This window comes from Rhinolophus sinicus, chromosome 8 (genome assembly GCF_057876585.1).
Source record: "Rhinolophus sinicus isolate RSI-liver-muscle chromosome 8, RSI-T2T, whole genome shotgun sequence".
Classification (NCBI taxonomy): Eukaryota; Metazoa; Chordata; class Mammalia; order Chiroptera; family Rhinolophidae; genus Rhinolophus; species Rhinolophus sinicus.
Genome location: NC_142508.1, coordinates 45,894,531 through 45,914,770, shown reverse-complemented (window position 1 = coordinate 45,914,770; position 20,240 = coordinate 45,894,531). Strand labels below are relative to the sequence as shown.

At 39.3% G+C, this 20,240-nt stretch overlaps 1 protein-coding gene across 6 annotated transcripts in view; it reads right to left on the bottom strand.

Annotated features, from left to right (window-relative positions):
- Window positions 1-20,240, bottom strand: part of ZFP30 (ZFP30 zinc finger protein) — a 48,673-nt gene that overhangs the window by 12,562 nt on the left and 15,871 nt on the right. The window contains exons 1-5 of one of the 6 annotated variants that reach the window (XM_019749895.3): window positions 12,464-13,178; window positions 11,856-11,920; window positions 8,777-8,862; window positions 7,917-8,043; window positions 6,887-6,982 (exon numbers count right to left, since the gene is read on the bottom strand). In XM_019749895.3, coding sequence (XP_019605454.1) covers window positions 6,887-6,982; window positions 7,917-8,043; window positions 8,777-8,785 — 232 coding nt within the window. In that variant the 5' untranslated portion in view covers window positions 8,786-8,862; window positions 11,856-11,920; window positions 12,464-13,178. The other 5 variants (XM_088800676.1, XM_074315779.2, XM_074315778.2 and 2 more) reach the window with 5 other exon arrangements.

The window sequence follows — 20,240 nt, the reverse complement described above, 5'->3', positions numbered from 1 at the left end:
GTCCATACAAATTGGCAAAAAAAATTAAACAATGAAAAAAATTAATGGAATAAAGGAAGTGAACAATGTACAAAATAAATATAGATATAAATAAACTTAGAACAAAATGTCCATAATCACTCATAATACACAAACAAGTTATAAAACTTATACTATAAGTGGAGATCCAAGATGATGGAGTAGATAAATGCTGTGCTTGTTTCATCCTGAGAACACATCAAAATTACAACTAAATTATAGAACAATCAACCTGGAAAACCATCTAAGTCTAGCTGAACAGAAGCTTTATAACTAAGTATATAAAGAAGAAACCATGTTGAGAGTGGTGGGAGGGACAGAGACAAGAAAAGGGCTGGTCCTAAACCTCCGTGTGATGGTTGAAAATTGGGAGGGCTGTCTCAGTCACAGAGGTTCCCACAAAGGAGTGAGGTACCCCAGCCCCACACCAGGCTCCCCAGCCTGGAAGAAGAGCCCCCACAACATCTGGCTGTTGAAAACAGTGGGGATTCCGAATATCCCGGTAGGACGGAAGGCTGCAGGAAACCCAGACATCCTCTTAAAGGGTCCATGTACAGACTTGCTCGCATGTACTCACCCTGGGCTCCGGCACAGGAACAGTGACTTGGGGGGTGGGGAGGGCACTGGAGACATACAGGGAAAGACTGAGCTGTGTATCTTCAGGGATAGTTACCATTTTCCCTGTGTGGGGTCTTCTCCTGTGCAGCCAAGAGGTGGGCACAATCTTTCCTGTGTTGAGCCCTCCCTCCACACCCATCGCCAAATCTGAATCTGAATTGGTCTGGTGAGCTCTGCTCGCTTCACCCTGACTCACTTCTTACCACACCCAACTTCTTACCACAGGAGGATTTATCAAAGGCTGAACCTTCCAGCTGGCAGCAGGTCTAGAGGTGTCCTGGCTTTTTGTGAAGCTACCCCAGCCCTGGTACTAGTGCCAACTATCCTCGGTTCGCAGTGTGGCCTCTCCCATGTGCCTCCAGGTCCAGCACAGGCAGTGAATAACCATGGATCACTTTGTAGCACCTACCAGGTAGTCACAGGCAGTGGCTGACATGGGCCCGAAACGGGGCCCCTCCTAAGAGGCCCCAGAACCAACATACTTGGAGGTTGGCTTCAGACCACAGCAGAGCATCACCCAATTAGCCCCACAAACAGCCTACCCAAATGGCAGTCTCAACAGGCACCAGAGCCGCTGGGGCAAATTCAGCTCCATGAACTAAGCCCTTCACACAGCAGCCAGTAATCTGTGGATGTGGCCAAACCCCACAGCCAGTCAGCCCTGTTAAAGCAAATCCTGCTCTGTAGGGTCAGCCCCAGTACAACAGCTCTTTTACTGTAGTCATAACCACTCCTTACAACCAATCACTTCAAGGGTCAATCCCACCTACTGTCGTGCCAATAGCAATCAAGGCTCAACTATAACAGGAAGGCACACAACAACCCACACAAGGGACACTCCTGGAGCACCCAGCACAGGTGACCAGGGAGACTGTGCCACTAGGTCCACAGGCCCTATTACCTAAGGCCACCTGGCAAGACTGGGAAACACAGATCTACCTAATACATAGAAACAAACACAGAGAGGCAGCCAAAATGAGGAAACAAAGAAATATATCCCAAATGAAACAATAGGAAAAAACTCCAGGAAAAGAACTAAACAAAATGGAGGCAAACAACCTACCAGAGATGGAGTTCAAAACACTGGCTGTAAGGATGTTCAAGGAACTTAGTGAGAACTTCAACAAAGAGACAGCAAGCACAAGAGTGGACACAGAAACCATAAAGAACCAGTCAGTAGTGAAGAATAACTGAAATGATAAATGCACTAAAAGGAATCACCATCAGACTAAATGTAGCAGAGGATCGAGTCAGCGATTTGGAAAACAAAGTAGCAAAAAAAAACACCCAATTGGAAGAGCAAAAGGAAAATGAGTCCAAAAATATGAGAATAGTTTAAGAGACCTCTGGGTCAACATCAAGCATAACAATATCCGCATCATAGGGGTACCAGAAGAAGAGAAAAAACAAGGAATTGAGAACCTTTTTGAAGAAATGACTGAAAACTTTCCAAACCTCATAAAGGAAATAGACATAAAAGCCCAGGAAGAGCAGAGAGTCCCAAACAGAATGAACCCAAACAGACCCATGCCAATACATATTAAAATTAAAATGACAACGTTTAAAGACAGAAAATCCTAAAAGCAACAAGAGAAAGGCACCTACTAACTTATAAGGGAACTCCCATAAGATTGCCAACTAATTTCTCAACAGAAACTTTGCAGGCCAAAGGGGACTGACATAAAATACACAAAGTGATGAAAATCAAAGACCTACAACCAAGAGTACTCTACCCAGCAAGGCTATCATTTAAAATCGAAGGACAGATAAAGAGCTTGCCAGACAAGAAAAAGCTGAGTTCATCACCGCCAAACCAGTATTACAAGGAATCTTAGAGGGACTTCTTTAAGATAGAATTTTTGAAAATCAAAAATACAAATAATAAAATGATAACTACATATCTATCAACAATTACTTTCAATGTAAATGGATTAAATGCTCCAATCAAAAGACAGGGTAGGTGAATGGATAAGAAAACAAAACCCTTACATATGCTGCCTATAAGAGACTCACTTCAGATTGAAAGACACACAGACTGACAGTAACAGGATGGAAAAAGGTATTTCATGAAAATGGAAATGAAAAAACAAAAAAAGCTGGGTAGCAATACTTATACCAGGCAAAACAGACTTTAAAACAAAGGCTATAACAAGAGACAAGGAAGGACCCAGTAATCCCACTTCTGAATATTTATCCACAGAAACTCCAAACGCTACTTTCAGGGGATGTGTGCATCCCTATGTTCATTGCAACATTTTTTACAAAGGCCAAGATCTGGAGGCAGCCTGGGTATCCCTGAATGGATGAATGGATAAAGAGGTGGTACCTATGTACAGTGGAATCATTACTCAGCCGTGAAAAAGAAAGAAATATTGCCATCTGCGACAACATGGATGGACCTAGAAGGTATTATGCTGAGTGGCATTAAGTCAGATAGTGAAAGACAAATATCATATGATTTCACTTATAAGTGGAATCTAAAGAACAAATAAACAATCAAATGAAACAGTAACTCATAGATACAGAGAACATCTTGATGGTTGCCAGATTGGCGGGGAAGTGAAAAAGCGGAAGGGATTAAGAGGTAAAATTGGTTGTTACACAGTAGTCATGGGGATGTAAGGCATAGCAAAAAGAATATAGTCAATAATATCGCAATAACTATGTACAGTGTCAGATGGGTAATAGATCTATTGGGGTGATAGATGGGTAGGGGGGTTGAGGACAGGTGAAAAAAGGTGAAGGGATTAAGAAATACAAATTAGTAGTTACAAAGTAGTCATGGGGATGGTAAAGTAAAGCATAGGGAATATAATCAGTAATATGGTAATAGCTATTATAGTGCCAGGTGGGTACTAGTTAGGGGGATCACGTCGTAAATTATATAAATGTGTAACAACTATGCTATACACATGAAATTAATATAAAATAATATTACATGTCAACTCTAGCTGAAAAATTAAAAAGGGGGGAAGATTAAAGGAATAAGAGGCTCAAATTCCAGGTGTAAAACAAATAAGTCTTGGGGATGTAATACACAGCACAGGGAATATAGTCAGTAATATTGTGATAGCGCAGTATGGTATCAGATGGTTGCTGGACTTATCGTGGTGATCACTTCTTTAACATAGGGAATATAATCAATAATATAGTAATAACTATATATAGTGCCAGGTGGGTACTGTTGAATAACTATGACGTACACCTGAAACTAATATAATATTGTATGTTAGCTATATTTTAATAAAAATCTTTTTTTTTAAAAAAGAAACGTTTTTATAAATGATTGTGCTTTTGAGGCAATACAGAAAAACTGAAATAGAATAATTTTTATCAAAATTTATAGATGTAGTTCACATAAAACTTCTCCATTTCCCCTTGTTGTTTAGGAATGTTACTCACGGTTTTGAAAAATAACATATTCTCTATCATAATGCTATCTTATGTTTTAGTAGCTCTTGTAACTGATTGCATGAAATTACATAAGAACACAATTTTCCTATCAAAAAAAATCCTATCATATGTGAAGGTTTTCATTAAAAACAAAAAATTCCCAGTGTGGATATAGTGAACTGAGATTCTCATATATAGCCCCCTCAACTTAAGTGACATGCCAGATCAAGACCTTGCTTGCCATGTTGACAATTCTCATCTAGGAGATTACTCTATAGAATGAACAGCTGAACTGTAATAAAAAGTCAGCCATATTTGTTCCCAAATTTGTTTATGCCAATTTTTATCACTGCGAGCAATTAAAACACAACCATTTTTTGATGAAAACTAAGTTGATTGTTTTTAAAGTACTGGCTACAGATGCACGTGACATTGTTATCAAAGCAGGCATGGCTGAGAAAATAGTAAAGATTAATGGAAAACATAAAAACTCAAGGACCCTGCACTTAGGCTACTTCACAAGTATCTCTAGGTTCATGTTCTATTTTAAATACATTGAAAGAGGAAATAATAGCTTATGCATTAAACGTGTGATTTAATCAAGAAAGTGTTGGCTGGACCTACACTGAAACAAAAGGCTGGGCTAAATATCAAAAGATTAACCTATGGTAGAAAATTTTAATGTTACAACTTTTAAGACATATGTAAAATATTTAACTACTTAAAAATCAATAAACCAAATACTAACTTGGATTCTACTGAATCAAGGGCTTTACTCTAGTGAACAACGCTAACGTGAAACCAAAATATTAGCCTATCTTAGATCAATATAAAAGGAGAAATGTTATTTCCATTTTCAGGGTATCAGCTTTAATTAAAAAGAGAATGAGAAGCAAATTACCTGGTCATAAAATTACTTTCCTGAGGCATAATGTCTTTAATCACTTTTTCTTTTCTGATACAAGATAATATGGTTCACAAAATATTTATGACAGGAGCGGTTTTAATCATATTAACACTAGGGTTAATTATCCAGAGATGTGTAAACGTTAAAACCCATGACCATAGAATTGTACTTCTGAGGATCAAAACTGACCAAATACTATGTAGACCATACTAAACTCTAATAAAATACTGAATAAGCCTCACATTCTGCTGGTGATCTTGCTGCTTTATTTCACCAAGGAATCAGAAGCAATTGTAAGAAAAATACAATTCTCCCCTTCACCATATTATCCAACCAACCTATGCTCATATTCTTACCATATACATAATTTTCCTTCATAAATAGGCTCCTACTCTTTCCCATCTATTGAAGGTCATCGCTTACAAAACTATCCTCTCTTTCTACTCCATCAGTTTTCCTCTCTTTGAAATCATTCCCTTCAGCCTATAAATATGATCTAATTCCTCACATCTTAAAATACATTTCCTATATCCTATGTCTGCTTTTAACACAAAACTATCCCAAAGAATTGTTTGCATTTATTTTCACCACTGCCATACCTCTCATTTACTTTTTATCTTCCAATAACTTTAAAATAAAACAAAACCTTATTACAAGAGCGTTTCAAACATTTCCGTCTAAAAAAACAGACAGAAAAGTATAATAAATGTCCATGTACCTATGACCCAACCTCAACAATCATCAATCCAATCCCAATCCTGGCCTATTCTGCTCACATTATTTGAAGCAAATTTGAAAAAAATAGTTCTTAGTATCATTGAAAATCATACTTTCAACTATCTCATTTGTAAACTTTTAAACAATTTAAGTATCATAATTGATCCACACAAAGTCCATAGAGCACAACTGGTTGACATATCTTGTACATCTCTTTTAATCTGGAAGTTTTCCTGCTACCTTTTGATTTCCCTTGCAATTTATTTGTTGAAGAGACTGTTTTTGGCAGTGTAGCTTTTCCCATATTCTGAATGTTGCTGACTATATTCCCAAAGTATAGTAGAACATGTTGCTCTATCATCTTCCCATAAATTGGTAATTGGCTTTAGAAGCTTGATCAGACTTAGTATCAATTTTGTTAGCAAAGTTACTTCATAGGTGATACTGTGTCCTTACATTAGAAGACATATGTTTGATTGTCTCTACTTTTATGATGCTATCAGCACTGATATTCAATGCCTAGATCCAATAGTTCATTATAGGTTCCAAAATGCTAATATTCTAATTCTAACATTCTTCATTTATTCACTGAATACTTTTATTAAGAAAAACATTCCTTACTATAAAAATTGTTCTTATAGTAAGGAAGGCAGGATAAATGCTTCTTTTCTTTTAAATGTATGTTTTCCAAATAAGTTTGTTCTCTAATAGTTCCCAGGGGTGAACAATTTGCTGTTGGTATCATTTAGAATTTATGGAATTAAGCATATTTTATGTGTTGTAAAACATTGCAGTTATGTATATAAATGCTCAAATGGTTCCACCTTTGACTGGTTAGTCTCTTCCAATTGGTTCCTCTTCCCTGACTACCCTATCTAAAATTACCCCATTCTCCCATCATAATTCTCCCTATTTTTACCCTATTCACTTTTGTTCATAATACTTAATCACTTTGTGATATTTGGTAATCCATTTGTTTATTGCATGACTTTCCTACTACAATGTAAACACCAAGAAAAGAGGGCAATGAAGAAATGGGAGGGAAATATGAGTGAAGAAACAAGTGGTAAATGAAAGTATAGGTGAAATTTCTTTGGTAGCTCATGCTAAGATCTAAGTTTTCTTCCCGCATTTCAGGTCTTTTCTTCATAATCAATATCTAAGGGGTGTTTCCTTCCCAACCAGCAGGACTGTGCCATCAGGCTTACCTGGGCCTGATTAGCACTTACTCACCTAGGCTCCATCTCTTCTTCTCATCCCTCACAACCATCCAGGGTTCTTTCCCTTGCTCTATCAGGGTAATCACATGTGGCTTAGAAATGGAACATCCTGCATGGGGGGAACATAATAAAGAAAGTATTTACTTGATCAAGCCTCCGAACAAAGAGTAATAGGACTGAAAAACATTCATATTAGAATTACTTCCAGATCACAAGGACTACCAAGAAGAGAGGTAGGAACATCATCTTATTTTAATTTAAACTCACACAGGCTGTCTCTTGAGAGGAAGTTAATGACTGAGAGCACTGGTTTCAAATCCTGCCTGTCACCTAGATCACTAAGGCCTCAGTTTTGTCAGTTGTAAAAAGGGAATAATAATTATAATATCTACCCATAGTATTATTGTAAAGTTTGATTTAATAAAGTGCTTGGATGAGTCCCTAGTACTTTGTAGGCACTATATATGTTTATTAGATACTACTTTTGCTATTTTTTTTTAATATTTGGCTAAGAGGAAAATAATTAGCTTCTTACCAGGATATTTACCCAATGTTAAATGCAAAGTTTAATAAATCAATTAAATCATAAATTAATTAAAAGATAGTATGTCTGTTGTAGTAAATTCAATGTTGTTCACCTGAGTTTTAACAGCTGATTCAATCCATCACATTCATTGCATAAGCTTTTTCAATAGGTATGTAGAGCCAGACACCTCTGTCTTCCTCCTCACAGCACAGGTGAGTTAGCAGGTTAAATAGACCTTCTATGGCAGTATGAAACCAGATTTCTTTGACAATGGTTTTGCTGTGAATGTCTAAGAATTTACATCCAGCTGTCATTAAAGAGAAGCAATTACAGAAAAGGCAAAGGAAGATGTAATGATCACTAAATTATGGGGGAAGTTGATGGTGCTATTTTACAGCTTAATAGCTGAAGGTACCTATTCCCAAACTACAAAGCAGATATTCGGCTAATCTTTAGAAAGACAGCCCTGAAATTCAGTCCTGTGGATTTCTAAATTATTTGACACAGATAAGCTTACCCACTGACACCAAGTTGCTATAGTTCTCTAATATCACATCTCTGTACAAATTCCTCTGATATGAGTTCAGGCATTCCCACTCTTCTTGAGAAAAGTCTACAGCCACATCTCTGAATATCACCAAATCCTGAAATGACAAACCCATGTATTATTTGTAAAATTATTTATTTCTGTAAAGGGCCAGAAATATTTATTTTAGGCTTTGCATGCCACATATGGTCTCTGTTACATTTTCTTCCATTTTCCCTTCTCTTTTTAAACAATTCTTTCAAAATGTAATTGGGTCATAGGCTATACAAAAACAGGCCATGGGATGAAACTGGCTCACAAGCTATAGTCCGTGTGCCCACCACTGCTATAGATAAAACTGCCTCTGTACTGTGGGACACCTAACTTTATATATGTTCATGTTTATGAGACTGACATGCTGCCTACTGCACAAAGGAGGCACTAATTCTATAGTACTTTTATGTGACTACTAGAAAATTTTAAATTGCATATGTGGTTCACATTATAATTCTTTTGCACAGTGCTGCTTTAAAGTGCTCTCTGGTCCTGAGAGTCTCAGATCAAGTATCTCCCTCTAGGGACTTCATTTCTGCTTTATCTCTGCTCTAGACAAAGGCTGAATATACAGGAGATGCTGAAGAATTTGGTCACTTTACACATGGACATTGGATGAAAAAGAGGGGCACACAGGAGGGGCCTGGGCTGCTGGGCTCCATCCCCCACTAGAATGGGAGAGACTGGGGAGAAGCTGCTGGATGGGGCTCTGATAGGAAGTTTCAGGATAACTAACGAGAATGTTCACATAACCTGAAAACAATTACAGCATTTCAAAGAGAGAAACACCAACTTACATTCGCCATGATTTTAAAGTTGCAAGAACTGGTCAGTTTTCCTCAAGGGTCATTCACTGGAGAAGCAGAGCCCACAGAAGCCAGAGCTGAAGAAAAGAATGGGAAGCCTTAACAGAACTGCCTCAGAGCTCCTTAGTTAATGCATTGGAAGGAAGGAATACCTTATAATCATTAAGAAAACTGTGTTTATATAGGTCTGCATAAGTGGTAACAACAGGGAAATCAGAGTGACTGAAAAAAACACCTACCAACTTGAATATTATATCTCATCAAAACCCTCAGATCCTTCTGTGAAGGATATTCATGGCATTTCCAAAGTGGTTAGGAGACAGCATGCACAACACACAGAAAGAAATGCTTATTTCACAGCAGCTGCTCAATAATTTGGGTTTACCCTTCCTGGGTTCCAATAAATAACCAATTAAATCCTTACAAAGTATCATATAAATCCTTATCTTAGTGCTCAAGATACATATGTAACTTTACAATTTCTTAAAGATTTTTATTCACAACAATAAATAGTTCTCAATATTACATTATATACCTTTTTCTTATGACTGTTTATAAATATAATTTTTACTATCACATAACATTCCATCACATGAATGGAGTTTACTTGACCATTTCCATATTGCTAGATAGTAATTTTGTAAAAGATTATTCCAAACTTTGGTTCTAGACCAGTGAGACTCAATCTTGTTGGGTCATATACAATTTTGACAATATCATGAAATGAGACTTCTTCCCCCACAGATTACCCACTGACAAATATATACAACAATTCTGGATATAATCTTAAGAGATTTTTGTCCTGAAAACCCATATAAGAGCGTCCAAAGACACTTCATGCTAAAAATTCCTATTCTGGTCACCTTGAGAAACTGATTCATTTTCCTGCTTGCAAGCATCCATCATAATTCACATTTTCATTACTCTTCGGACTACAGAAAGCTGATAAAGTAACTAAGAATTATCATTTAATAGCAATAGCTACTAAGAATTATCATTTAATCGCAATAGTTAATATTGATTAAGCACTTTTCTAATGTGCCAGATACTCTTTTAAGAACTTTACAGATATTAATTCAGATAATTTTCAAAACAACCCTGGGGTATATATACTAGTCATACATAATGACATTTCAGTCAGTGAAGGACTGCACATACAATGGTAGTCCAATAGATTATAATGGAGCTGAAAAATTCCTATCACCAAGTGACATCATACGTAGCTATTATGTCATATGCAAAGCATTACACAAATACCTACCATTGTGTTATAACTGTCTACAGTAGTCAGTACAGTAACCTGCTGTGCTGTACAGGTTTGTGGCCTAAGAGTTGTTGAAGAACAGAATTTGTCACCCCAAAATATGTCTATCTGGCATAAGGATTATTTAAGGCTGGTTAATTTTAAGAAACAGCAAACATGGAAGAAGCTCTGAAAATCTAGGTTACCCTTTGTAAAAGACATTTACATTTGTAAGGGAAATCTCCATTTGTATGGGTGTTATCTCTAAAAACTGAGGCAGAAAACAAAGACTTAAATCTGCAGAAGACCCTTACCCTTGCTTATTATGCTTTTCAGGCAACCTGGAAGAACTGACTCCCCCCAACATCTTTTCTCTTTTGCTGAAGATGGTACTTAAGGTTGTGTGGCTTTAGCTATTTTGGCAAGTTATTCAGTTTTCCTGGGTGTGTCCCATATATACACGGTATATACATGTTATTAAACTTTTGTTTGTATTTCTCCTGTTAATCTGTCTTTTATTAAAGGGATGTCTCAGCCCCAGAAGGGTAGAGGGAAAATTATTTTGCCTACTTTAAGGCCAATAGGTTGAATCATATAGCCGAAGTGTATAGTAGGCTACACCATATAGGTTTGTGTAAGGGCACTCTGAGATGTTCGCACCACAAAATCACCTAATGGCCTATGACTGTATTATAATTCAGATTTTACAGATGAAACTGCAACACAGAAAGATTGCTCACATTCAGATTTAAGTGGCAGTCAGGATTCAAACTCTCTTAATCTAGGTTCAAAATTCTTAACCACTACTAGTATACACCTCTCTAGCCAAAGACATATTCAAAACAAACTCATGCTACAAACTTTTAGTTCTAAGATGAGTAATCCTGAAGACTTAATGTATAGCATGTTTACTACTGATAATAATGTATTATATACTTTGATGAGAGTAGACCTTAAGTATTCTCACATCAAAAAAAGAAATGGTAACAAAGGGAGGTGATGAAAATGTTATTTAGTCTCAGTGTGGTATCATTCCATTCCACAATATATACATACATAAAGCATCATGCTTTACACCCTAAATATATACAATTTTTTATTTGTGGAAAATAAGCTGTGGGGGGAAAAAGGGGTAACCTCACAGGGTGTTCTTATCATAAATTCCTAACTGGACAGGTCATGGCGAATGGTCATGCCCAGTCATATAACTTTTTAGTAAAAGGTTCACCTTTGCTATAAGCAAGCCCTGTCCCTTTCTGTGCTTCTAGATTAACACATCTTTAAAATAAGCTGTATATATCAGTTGTATATATTATTTTAAAGATAAGCTGTAACCACTCTCAAGAGAGCATACAATCTTGTTAACTACCCTGTAACCCAATCCTCACCTTGCTTTCTCCCACCTCCTCTTAATCTTGTAAATTCCCTCCTTAATTTTGAATGCATAAAAGAAGCTGCAAAACTGCTATTGTCTGGAGCATCTGAGAACTCGCTCCCCAGCATATGTCGTTGTCAGTTTGACTCAAATAAACTCTTAGAAAATTCTAAAGGTATGGACTTACATCGACATAACAAACAAACTCCTTAGGAAAAGTAGTGCTCAGAGGAACTGAATATATAGCACATGGTTGACCACCTGTAGAAAGGCATTAAGTGGACACTAGAAAAAGAAACCTAAGAATTAGGTCCCTGCCATTGACTAGGTAGGGAAATCCTAAGGCCCAAATCAAACAGTAGAATATTCTTAAGCAGGACATTTCAGACTCCTGTCCTGAAAATCAAATACATTTCACAGAAACAAAGAAGCAGCACAAATTCACACAGAACCTGGCTTTTAGAGACGCAGCAGCAATTCGTTTCACTTCAAAGGCCTTCTCTGGAGACTGGCAGGACTAGGGAGGCAAACAAGGTTCATTACACCCCAGGATTTTGACTCGGTCAAACCCACCTTCCATGCCCCCTCGACCCTCACTACCTCCCACCTGCATGCACAAATCGAAAGGAGACGGAGACGGGAGAAGGTCTGCGGTCACCCGTGTCCGAGTTCGCAGCTGTAGTTCGGACACCACAATTGCCTAGCTCCGCTTTGGGGAGGGGTGGTGCCGGCCCACCGCATCTCCTCTGGTCCAGCGGGTCCTCCTAGGCCCCCGAGTCCCGCCCCCAAGCTAGTTCCAGAGTTTTGCCAGGGACCTTCATTATGGAGCTCCACCTCCCCTTTTGTGCCTTTTCTTACAGCCGGGCCTAGGTAACTGAGGCGTTTACCGAGGTGCTCAGGGCCTCAGGGTCTCGCATCGCAGAACAGGCCGCACCCACAAACCCTGCCCAGCACCCAGTTGCCGCCACACGAGCTTTACCCCGCGCCCTCCCGGTCTCAAGACTGAAGCAATCACTCATTCCAGAGGAAACGCACAGTGGCCTGAGGCTCCAGGACCCACCTCCGTTCCGGGCGGCAAATCCTGGTCGGTTGCACGCTGGTTTCCTTCAGAAAAGTCCGGACCACAGCCGTCCTTACTGCACTCAGGACGCTCAGGGATCCCGAGAGCGCCCAGCCCTCAAGTCTGCGGCGCGGGATTCCGGCGAGTGCCTGTCTCGGTCCCGAGTGCGCAAGCGCGCGGGACACAGGGAGCTAGTGTCCGTCGCCCCCTCACCCCGCTCCTCTGGTAGGGATCCGAGGGGCGAAAGTGGCGGGATGCAGGCAGGCCCAGCGGAGAAACGGGGTTCCGGAACAGCCGAGGTGCCCAGTGCCTTTTACACAGGCCTGTAAACGTGAGCCTGTGAATGACCGGTGCTATCCAGGGTAATCCGGGTGTGCTCCCCTGTTGGAACTGTAGTCCAAATATAAGAAAAGGTGTGTATTCCTGTTTTTTCACGCGGTTCTCGGCTGCAGGCCCGCAAATGCCGAGAACCGCCCCGCCCCCGCCCCCAAGAGCCAAGCACTGAGGCTCCTGGGAGTTGCCTTTTCTGCCCAGAGTGCGCAGGCGCGCGCGGGGGTTGGGGAAGGGGGTGGTGAACCCTGGAATCCTCGGCGGGCCCAGGATTCCCTTGGGTCTCACCCGCTGAGGGACGGGAGGGAAGGGAAACTGTTATGAAGAGGTTGGAGCCCGTTGTCCAGATCTTAGGCTTGTAACGGTGAACCTGACTGTAATACCCAGTGCTGCTCGCATGTTCCGTGTGTCCCGTGCTGAGGGACTGACGTGGTGCCCTGTGTGCCTGAGTATGTGATTGTGTACGGGGTTGTATTTTGGTGCTTGGAGCTGTTTCCTGCGTGTGTGCTGTTCTTTGGATGCTGGGTGGTGCAACAAGAGAAGGTTCCTCAGGATTATGCCCTGACTCTGACGGTTGGGGTTCACTTGGGTCTGAGCGGTTTGTGGCTTCCTTTGTCAAGTGCCTGAGATTGTGTGTATCTGTGAAGATGGCTGGGCCCTGAAGGAAACCAGAGTATGTTACCCCAAAATATGCCTCTTTAACATAAAAATTATATTGAGCTGAAGGCAATTTAGAAGCATCATGGGCAGGAAAAGCTCTCACTACTCTCCCCCATTTCTGCCTAATGACAATAGAAATTCTTCCTTACTGGAGACAGCTCTAGACAGCATACGAGTATAGATGGCACTAAAGGAATCTGCAAATAAACTTTACTCCCTTAGTTTCCACCCAGTTTGCCATCCTTAGAAGCCTAAAACTGCTTTTTTATCCTGTCATTTCTCTACAAATTTATTGTGTTTTTATTTGTTGTTGTCAAAGATGCTATATAAACGAGTTAAAAGGCACCACCTTGAGTTACTCTTGTTAAGGTTTCTCCCATATGGTGTATGCATAACGTTAATAAATTGTTTTTCTCCTCTTAACCTGTCTTTGTTAAGCAGCCCCAGCTGAGAACCTAAGATGGGTAGAGGTAAAATGTTTCCTCTTCCATAGCCGCATTGTGTGTTATTTCTGGGATGGTTTTTGTTGTCTGCTCGCTTGCGGGCTGTGAAACCATTCACGAGTCAGGTAGAAATATAGAAGGAAGATTTATTAAAGTAAGAGAAGGATTGGCTGGACAGCGTCTGCTGGAAACGACTGCAAACTACTGCGTCGTGTCTTTGTTTGGTCTCAAGTTTTATATTTTCTAACCAGGATGTGTGTAGATTAAGTTGGAGCCAGGAGTGAATCCCATATAGATGCAAAACCTTTCCCAAGTCACGGGGCCAGCACTAGGCGGAAGTAAATAGAAATATTGAAACTGATATGCATAGTAAATGTATAGGAAGCAGAATCATCAAGGTGCAAAGAAAGAAAAGAAAGCTTTCAAAAAGTCCCAAGCTCAATTACACTTGTTAAATCACATTATACCAGAGATCCAAATCTCAAAATAGGACATTTAGTGTCACCATTACAAGCCCCTGTCTTAACAGTTTTGATACGTTGGCAGTTCTGGTTCTTGCTTTTGTGAATGAAAAAGCCACATACTAAACCTGACAAGCTCAGAGGAGGCCTGCATGACTGGCCTTCGGAGTCCGAAAGTGAAGCAGGGCCTGGTTGGGACCCCCACAGTAGAGGCCTCACAATGTCCCGGGCCTCACCTTTCCTTGACCTACCTGTAGCTTACCAATAGGTCATCCCCCTGCAGCTTGAGCTCGGAATGTCCCCTGTCCCAGTTCCCTGTTTTAGAAAATTACCCTGAAACGTATGATTAATACTCTTAGGCTTATTGATCACAATCTCTATGGTCTAACATTCTCTCCAGGCTACTCCCATCATTGTTCCTGAGTTGCTGAGGCCACTGGAGAACCACATTACCAGAGGGAAGGTTCCATACAGACCCCCAAAACTGTCACTTAGCCTCTGGAGAAATGCCCAGATTTTCCCTTAAATATGCTAAGCCAATCTGAGAATGTTAAGGCAGTTTTTGAAGGTGTTAACCTGTTGCCTTCTCGGATCACTGGTGCTGACAATAAATGTTTATCCTGTAGCCCAACTCCTATGTTGGTCTATTGGCTGAGCGGCGCTGGCAGCTTGAGCCCCGGACTCAGTTGCCCTCTGGTTTCAAAAGTAACCAATAGGATGTTCAGAACATAAAAATTCGTAACGAAAAGCGAGTCATAGCGGGTAGTAGATTCCTTGACAAAGGTCAATAGTTACCTTAAGAGAACCTGTCTATTGTCTTTTAGCATCTATGTAACATACCTTTGAAATGTCAGAATAATCTTTTCCAGACTCCTCAGGGCACAACCTCAGCACCAGAGCTTGAGACCACAGACCCCCTCATTGTTCCCCACATACCATCTCTATGTACTGTAAATGTTAATTATTAACTATCCTGTACCCACCAGTGTAAAATAAGTGTCTCTTCGTTTTACTTTTTATCCAGTCCCAATGATTTCCCTGCTTTGCTTTCTCCCGCTCCCTTGACCCACCACCAATGGATTTCGTGTAACCCTTCTTGCATCTTTTATTCTAATGTATAAAATAAACTGCAAACCGACCGTTCTTGGGAGCTTTTTCTCAATCCATTAAAATTTGTTTCCCGGCAATTGTCATCAATTTGGCTAAAATACTCAAAAATTTTCTATAGGTTTGGATGTTTCTTACATCGACACTTTCTGTAGGTACTGTGTTTGTGGGTTGGGAATTTGGTGACCCACATCTTAATAGATGACCCACATCTATTAAGTGTTCCCTCAGGAATGTGGTGCTATGGGAGTTAGGTGAATAAAATAATTACAGGCACAATAAACATTGGAAAAGGGGTGGTAAGATTATCATTATTAATGAGTGATAAGATTATAGGAATATGTACTCAGAAAGTTGAAATTAATAGAACTTTATAAAACAAAACAGAGGGGGGCGCTTTATTTTCTCCCATAACTGCACTTGCAATATTCCTCTATGGATTTAGCTCTGCATCTAGATGAAATATTGGATGAGTTCAATAATGTCTTCAATAATTCTTAGATAATAAACGTTTTTTAAAATAACTTCTGGGTAAACAATCAGTCTCATTTTAGTAGTTAAAAATATCTTTAGGGGGCAGCCTGATGGCTCAGTTGGTTAGAGCATGAGCTCTGGACAACAGGGTTACCAGTTTGATTCCTACATGGGCCAGTGGGCTGTGCCCTCCACAAATAGATTGAAGACAACAAGCTGCCACTGAGCCTCTGGAGGGGTGGCCGGATGGCTCAGTTGGTTAGAGCACGAGATCTCAACAGGGTTGCCAGTTTAATTCCCGCATGGGATGGTGGTCTGTGCCCCCTGCAACTAAGATTGCAACGGCGACTGGACTTGGAGCTGAGCTGCGCCCTCCTAGATTGAAGGACAATGACTTGGAGCTGATGAGCCCTGGAGAAGCACAGTTTCCCAATAAAATTAAAAAATATGTCTTTAGTAATAAAAATGTTCTATGTATTAATTCTTTGTTTAAAGCAAAAAAAAAAAAAATTCACCTTTTATCTCCTTGACCATCTCCAAATATAGTTACATCTCAATTATTAGTTCAAGTCAACCTGTGGCATTTATATACTAATTATGTAAATTATTTTAATTCAATCCAAGTACATTTCTTAGATACGTTTTTGTTTATTAAAGATTTAATTGGTTTTCTTTGTACCTGTTACTAGTTTTTAGAGATATTCCAACAGATATGTTAAATGTCCATACCTAGATGATTTTTTAAATTGTTCAAACATTCAATTAAAGTCTCTCAATCCTCCATTCTGTGGCTACAATTGGACAGTAGAGTTGTCCTGAAACTTTCATTGTTTTCTTGAATTGAAATCCTGTTTCCTGGAATTAAGTTAATTTTTGCTAACTTTTCATTTTTGGTAAAAGTTCTTTTTCCAACAGCTTCCTTAAGATTTATGTGTTAGAGATAAATTTTTTGAGTTTTTGTCATATTTGAAAATGTTTCTATTCTACTATGATATTGTGATTTATAATAAGAAACATATTTGTATTTTATCCGTTTCTGGCACAGAGCTCCTAAAACCCTTGGAATTTCCTAAATGATGAAAATGACCAAGATGTCTTTTGTTATGTTAATTAGGTGGCTTTTGGTCTGCACCTAAGGATTGGTGTTGGTTTCAGTGGCACCAACTATGTGATGAGGGGGTTGGAACTTTCAGTCCTACCACTCTCCCCCATCTAGGAAGTGGGGGAGAAGGGCTGGAAGGAGGTTTAATCAATTGCTAATGGACAATAATTTAATCAGTTGTGCCTATGTAATGAAGCCTCCATAAAAACCCAAAAGGTTGGCATTTGGAGAGCTTCCAGGTTGGTGAAAACATGGAGTTTTGGGGAGAATGGCACACTCTAAGAGAGCATAGAAGCTCTGCCTCCTTTCCCTATACCTTGCCCTATGCATCTCTTCCATCTGGCTGTTCTTGAGTTCTATCTTTTTATATTAAAACTAACTGGTAAGTAAATGTTTCTCTTATGTGAGCCATTCTAGCAAATTAATTGAACCCAAAGAGAGGGTCATGGGAAACTCTCATAGCCAATTAGTCAGAAGTACAGATGATAACCTGGACTTATGATTAGCATCTGAAGTGATGGGGGGCAGTCTGTAGGACTGATCCCTTAACTTGTGGGATCTGACATTATCTCTGGGCAGATAGTGTTGGAATTGAATTAAAGTGTAGGATGCCCCCTGCTGGTATTGGAGCACTGCTTCTTGGAAGTGTGGGGAAATACACACACACACACACACACACACGCACACACACACACACACACACACGCAAGCACGTGCCCTGGAATTGGGTCCAGGAACCCAAATTATTTACCCTCACACTTTGCTCCGTCATCAGAATTTGGTAACATCACTTCAAAGTTTTCTGATAGCGCAAGTTGTCAAGTCTAATACCAATTGTTTTCTCTTTCTTTGTATATAATCTTATATCTCCCTCCCAGTGCTTGTATTCAAGCCACCCTTGTTTTACTTCATAATGGCCCCAAAGTGCAAAAGTAGTGATGCTGGCAATTTGGATATGCCAAAGAAAAGCTGTAGAGTGCTTCCTTTAAGTGAAAAGGTGAGTACAGTCTAATATCTTAGAGAGAGAGACACCACATTCACGTAACTTTTATTACAATATATTGTTATAATTGTTCTATTTTATTATTAGCTATTTTTGTTAATCTCTTACTGTGCCTAATTTATAAATTAAACTTTATCATAGTTATGTATATGTAGGAAAAACAGTGCTGTGTTTCCCCCAAAATAAGACCTAGCTCTAATGCGTCTTTTGGAGCAAAACTTAATATAAGATCGGTCTTATTTTAATTTTAATATATATTTAACATATTAAAATAAGACCAGGTCTTATATAAGACCTGGTATAATATAATATAATAATAATACAATATAATATAAGATTGGGTCTTATATATTAATTTTTGCTCCAAAAGACACATTAGAACTAATGGTCTAGGTAGGTCTTATTTTTGGGGAAACACGGTATGTATAGGGTTTAGTACTATTTACAGTTTCAGGCATCCATTGGGGGATCTTTAATGTATCCCCCACAGATAAGGGGAGACTACTATACTACTAAATATAGTTAATTATTTTTTCAGTGTAAACACATGAAACTATTTGAGTAGTTTTAAAATAAATAAGAGTTAGAAATGGTAGATGGAAAAATGACACTTTATTTACCTGCTCCCATATTTCTGGAGCTGACTTTAATCATGTCTTTTCTGAGAACTGTGGTTTTCTTTTTTCCCTTTTTTTTTTTTATTGGGGAACAGTGTGTTTCTCCAGGGCCTATCAGCTCCAAGTCGTCCTTCAATCTAGTTGTGGAGGGCACAGCTCAGCTCCAAGTCCAGTCTCTGTTTTCAATCTTGGTTGCAGAAGGCGCAGCCCACCATCCCATAGTGGGAATTGAACCAGCGACCTTGTTGTTAAGAGCTCTCACTCTAACCAACTGAGCCATCTGGCAGCCCCTCCTGCAACTCAGCAGCAGCTTGTTGTCTTCAATCTAGTTGTGGAGGGCGCAGTTGTCCTTTAATCTAGTTGTGGAGGGCGCAGATGGGAATGCACTCTAACCAACTGAGCCATCCAGCCGTCCCTGAGAACTGTGCTTTTAAGTATTGAGTATTCCATTAATTTCATTTTTTAACTATCTGTCTCTTTTTCTTTCTTTCTTTCTTTTGCTCCAACCAACTGAGCCATCTGGGAGGCAGCTCAGCTCAAGGTGCTGTGTTCAATCTTAGTTGCAGGGGGCGCTGCCCACCATTCCTTGTGGGACTCGAGGAATTGAACTGACAACCGTGTGGTTGAGAGCCCACTGGCCCATGTGGGAATCGAACCGGCAGCCTTCGGAGTTAGGAGCACGGAGTTCTAACCGCCTGAGCCACCGGGCCGGCCCCCAGACTTTCTATTTTTTAATTTATTTCATTTTTTTTCCTATGTGCTCATTAAAGCATTTTTATGATGGCTGCTTTAAAATCTTTGTCAGATAATTCTGTTTGTCATTTCAGCTTTTACATCTATTGATTGTCCTTTTCCATTTAGTGATTTTTTTAGTATATTCAGAGTTGAACAACCATAACCACAATCTAATTTTAGAACGTTTTAAAAAACTCCCAAAAGAAACTCCATACACATTACAATTATTCCCTTTTCCTGCTCCTTTCATTCCAATCCAGCCCCAGGCAATCACTAGTTTTCTTTCTGTCTCTGTGGATTTGTCTGTTCTGGACATTTCATATAAATGGAACCATATAATATGAAATTTTTCATGATTGGCTTCTTTTACTTCGCATAATATTTTTCAAGGTTCACCCATATTGTGGCACATACCAGTACTTCATTCTTTTTTATTGACAATGTTCCATTGCGTGGATATATCACATTTTGTCATAATTTATTAATTGGTGGACATTTAGGTTGTTACTATTTTTGTACTAATTTTGTATTTTCCTGAGAGTCTCTAATTATTTCAAAATGAAAATTGAAAACTGAAAATATGATTGGAGTATGCGGCCAGTATTGAAAAATCTCTCTGGCCTAGAACTATTTACATTCAAATTGGTCAACATGAATAGAATAAAAGCAACATATAGAACTAAGGGAGTATCCCAAAGTTGGAATGCTATGGAACCTAAAATCACTATCATTTACTATGTTGTATCTCACAAATTTTCTGTTATTCCACATTATATCTCATATTATTTCTTGTTATGAGCTTATACGTCATTCAAGGGCTGACATGGGAACATTGGTTTTTGTTA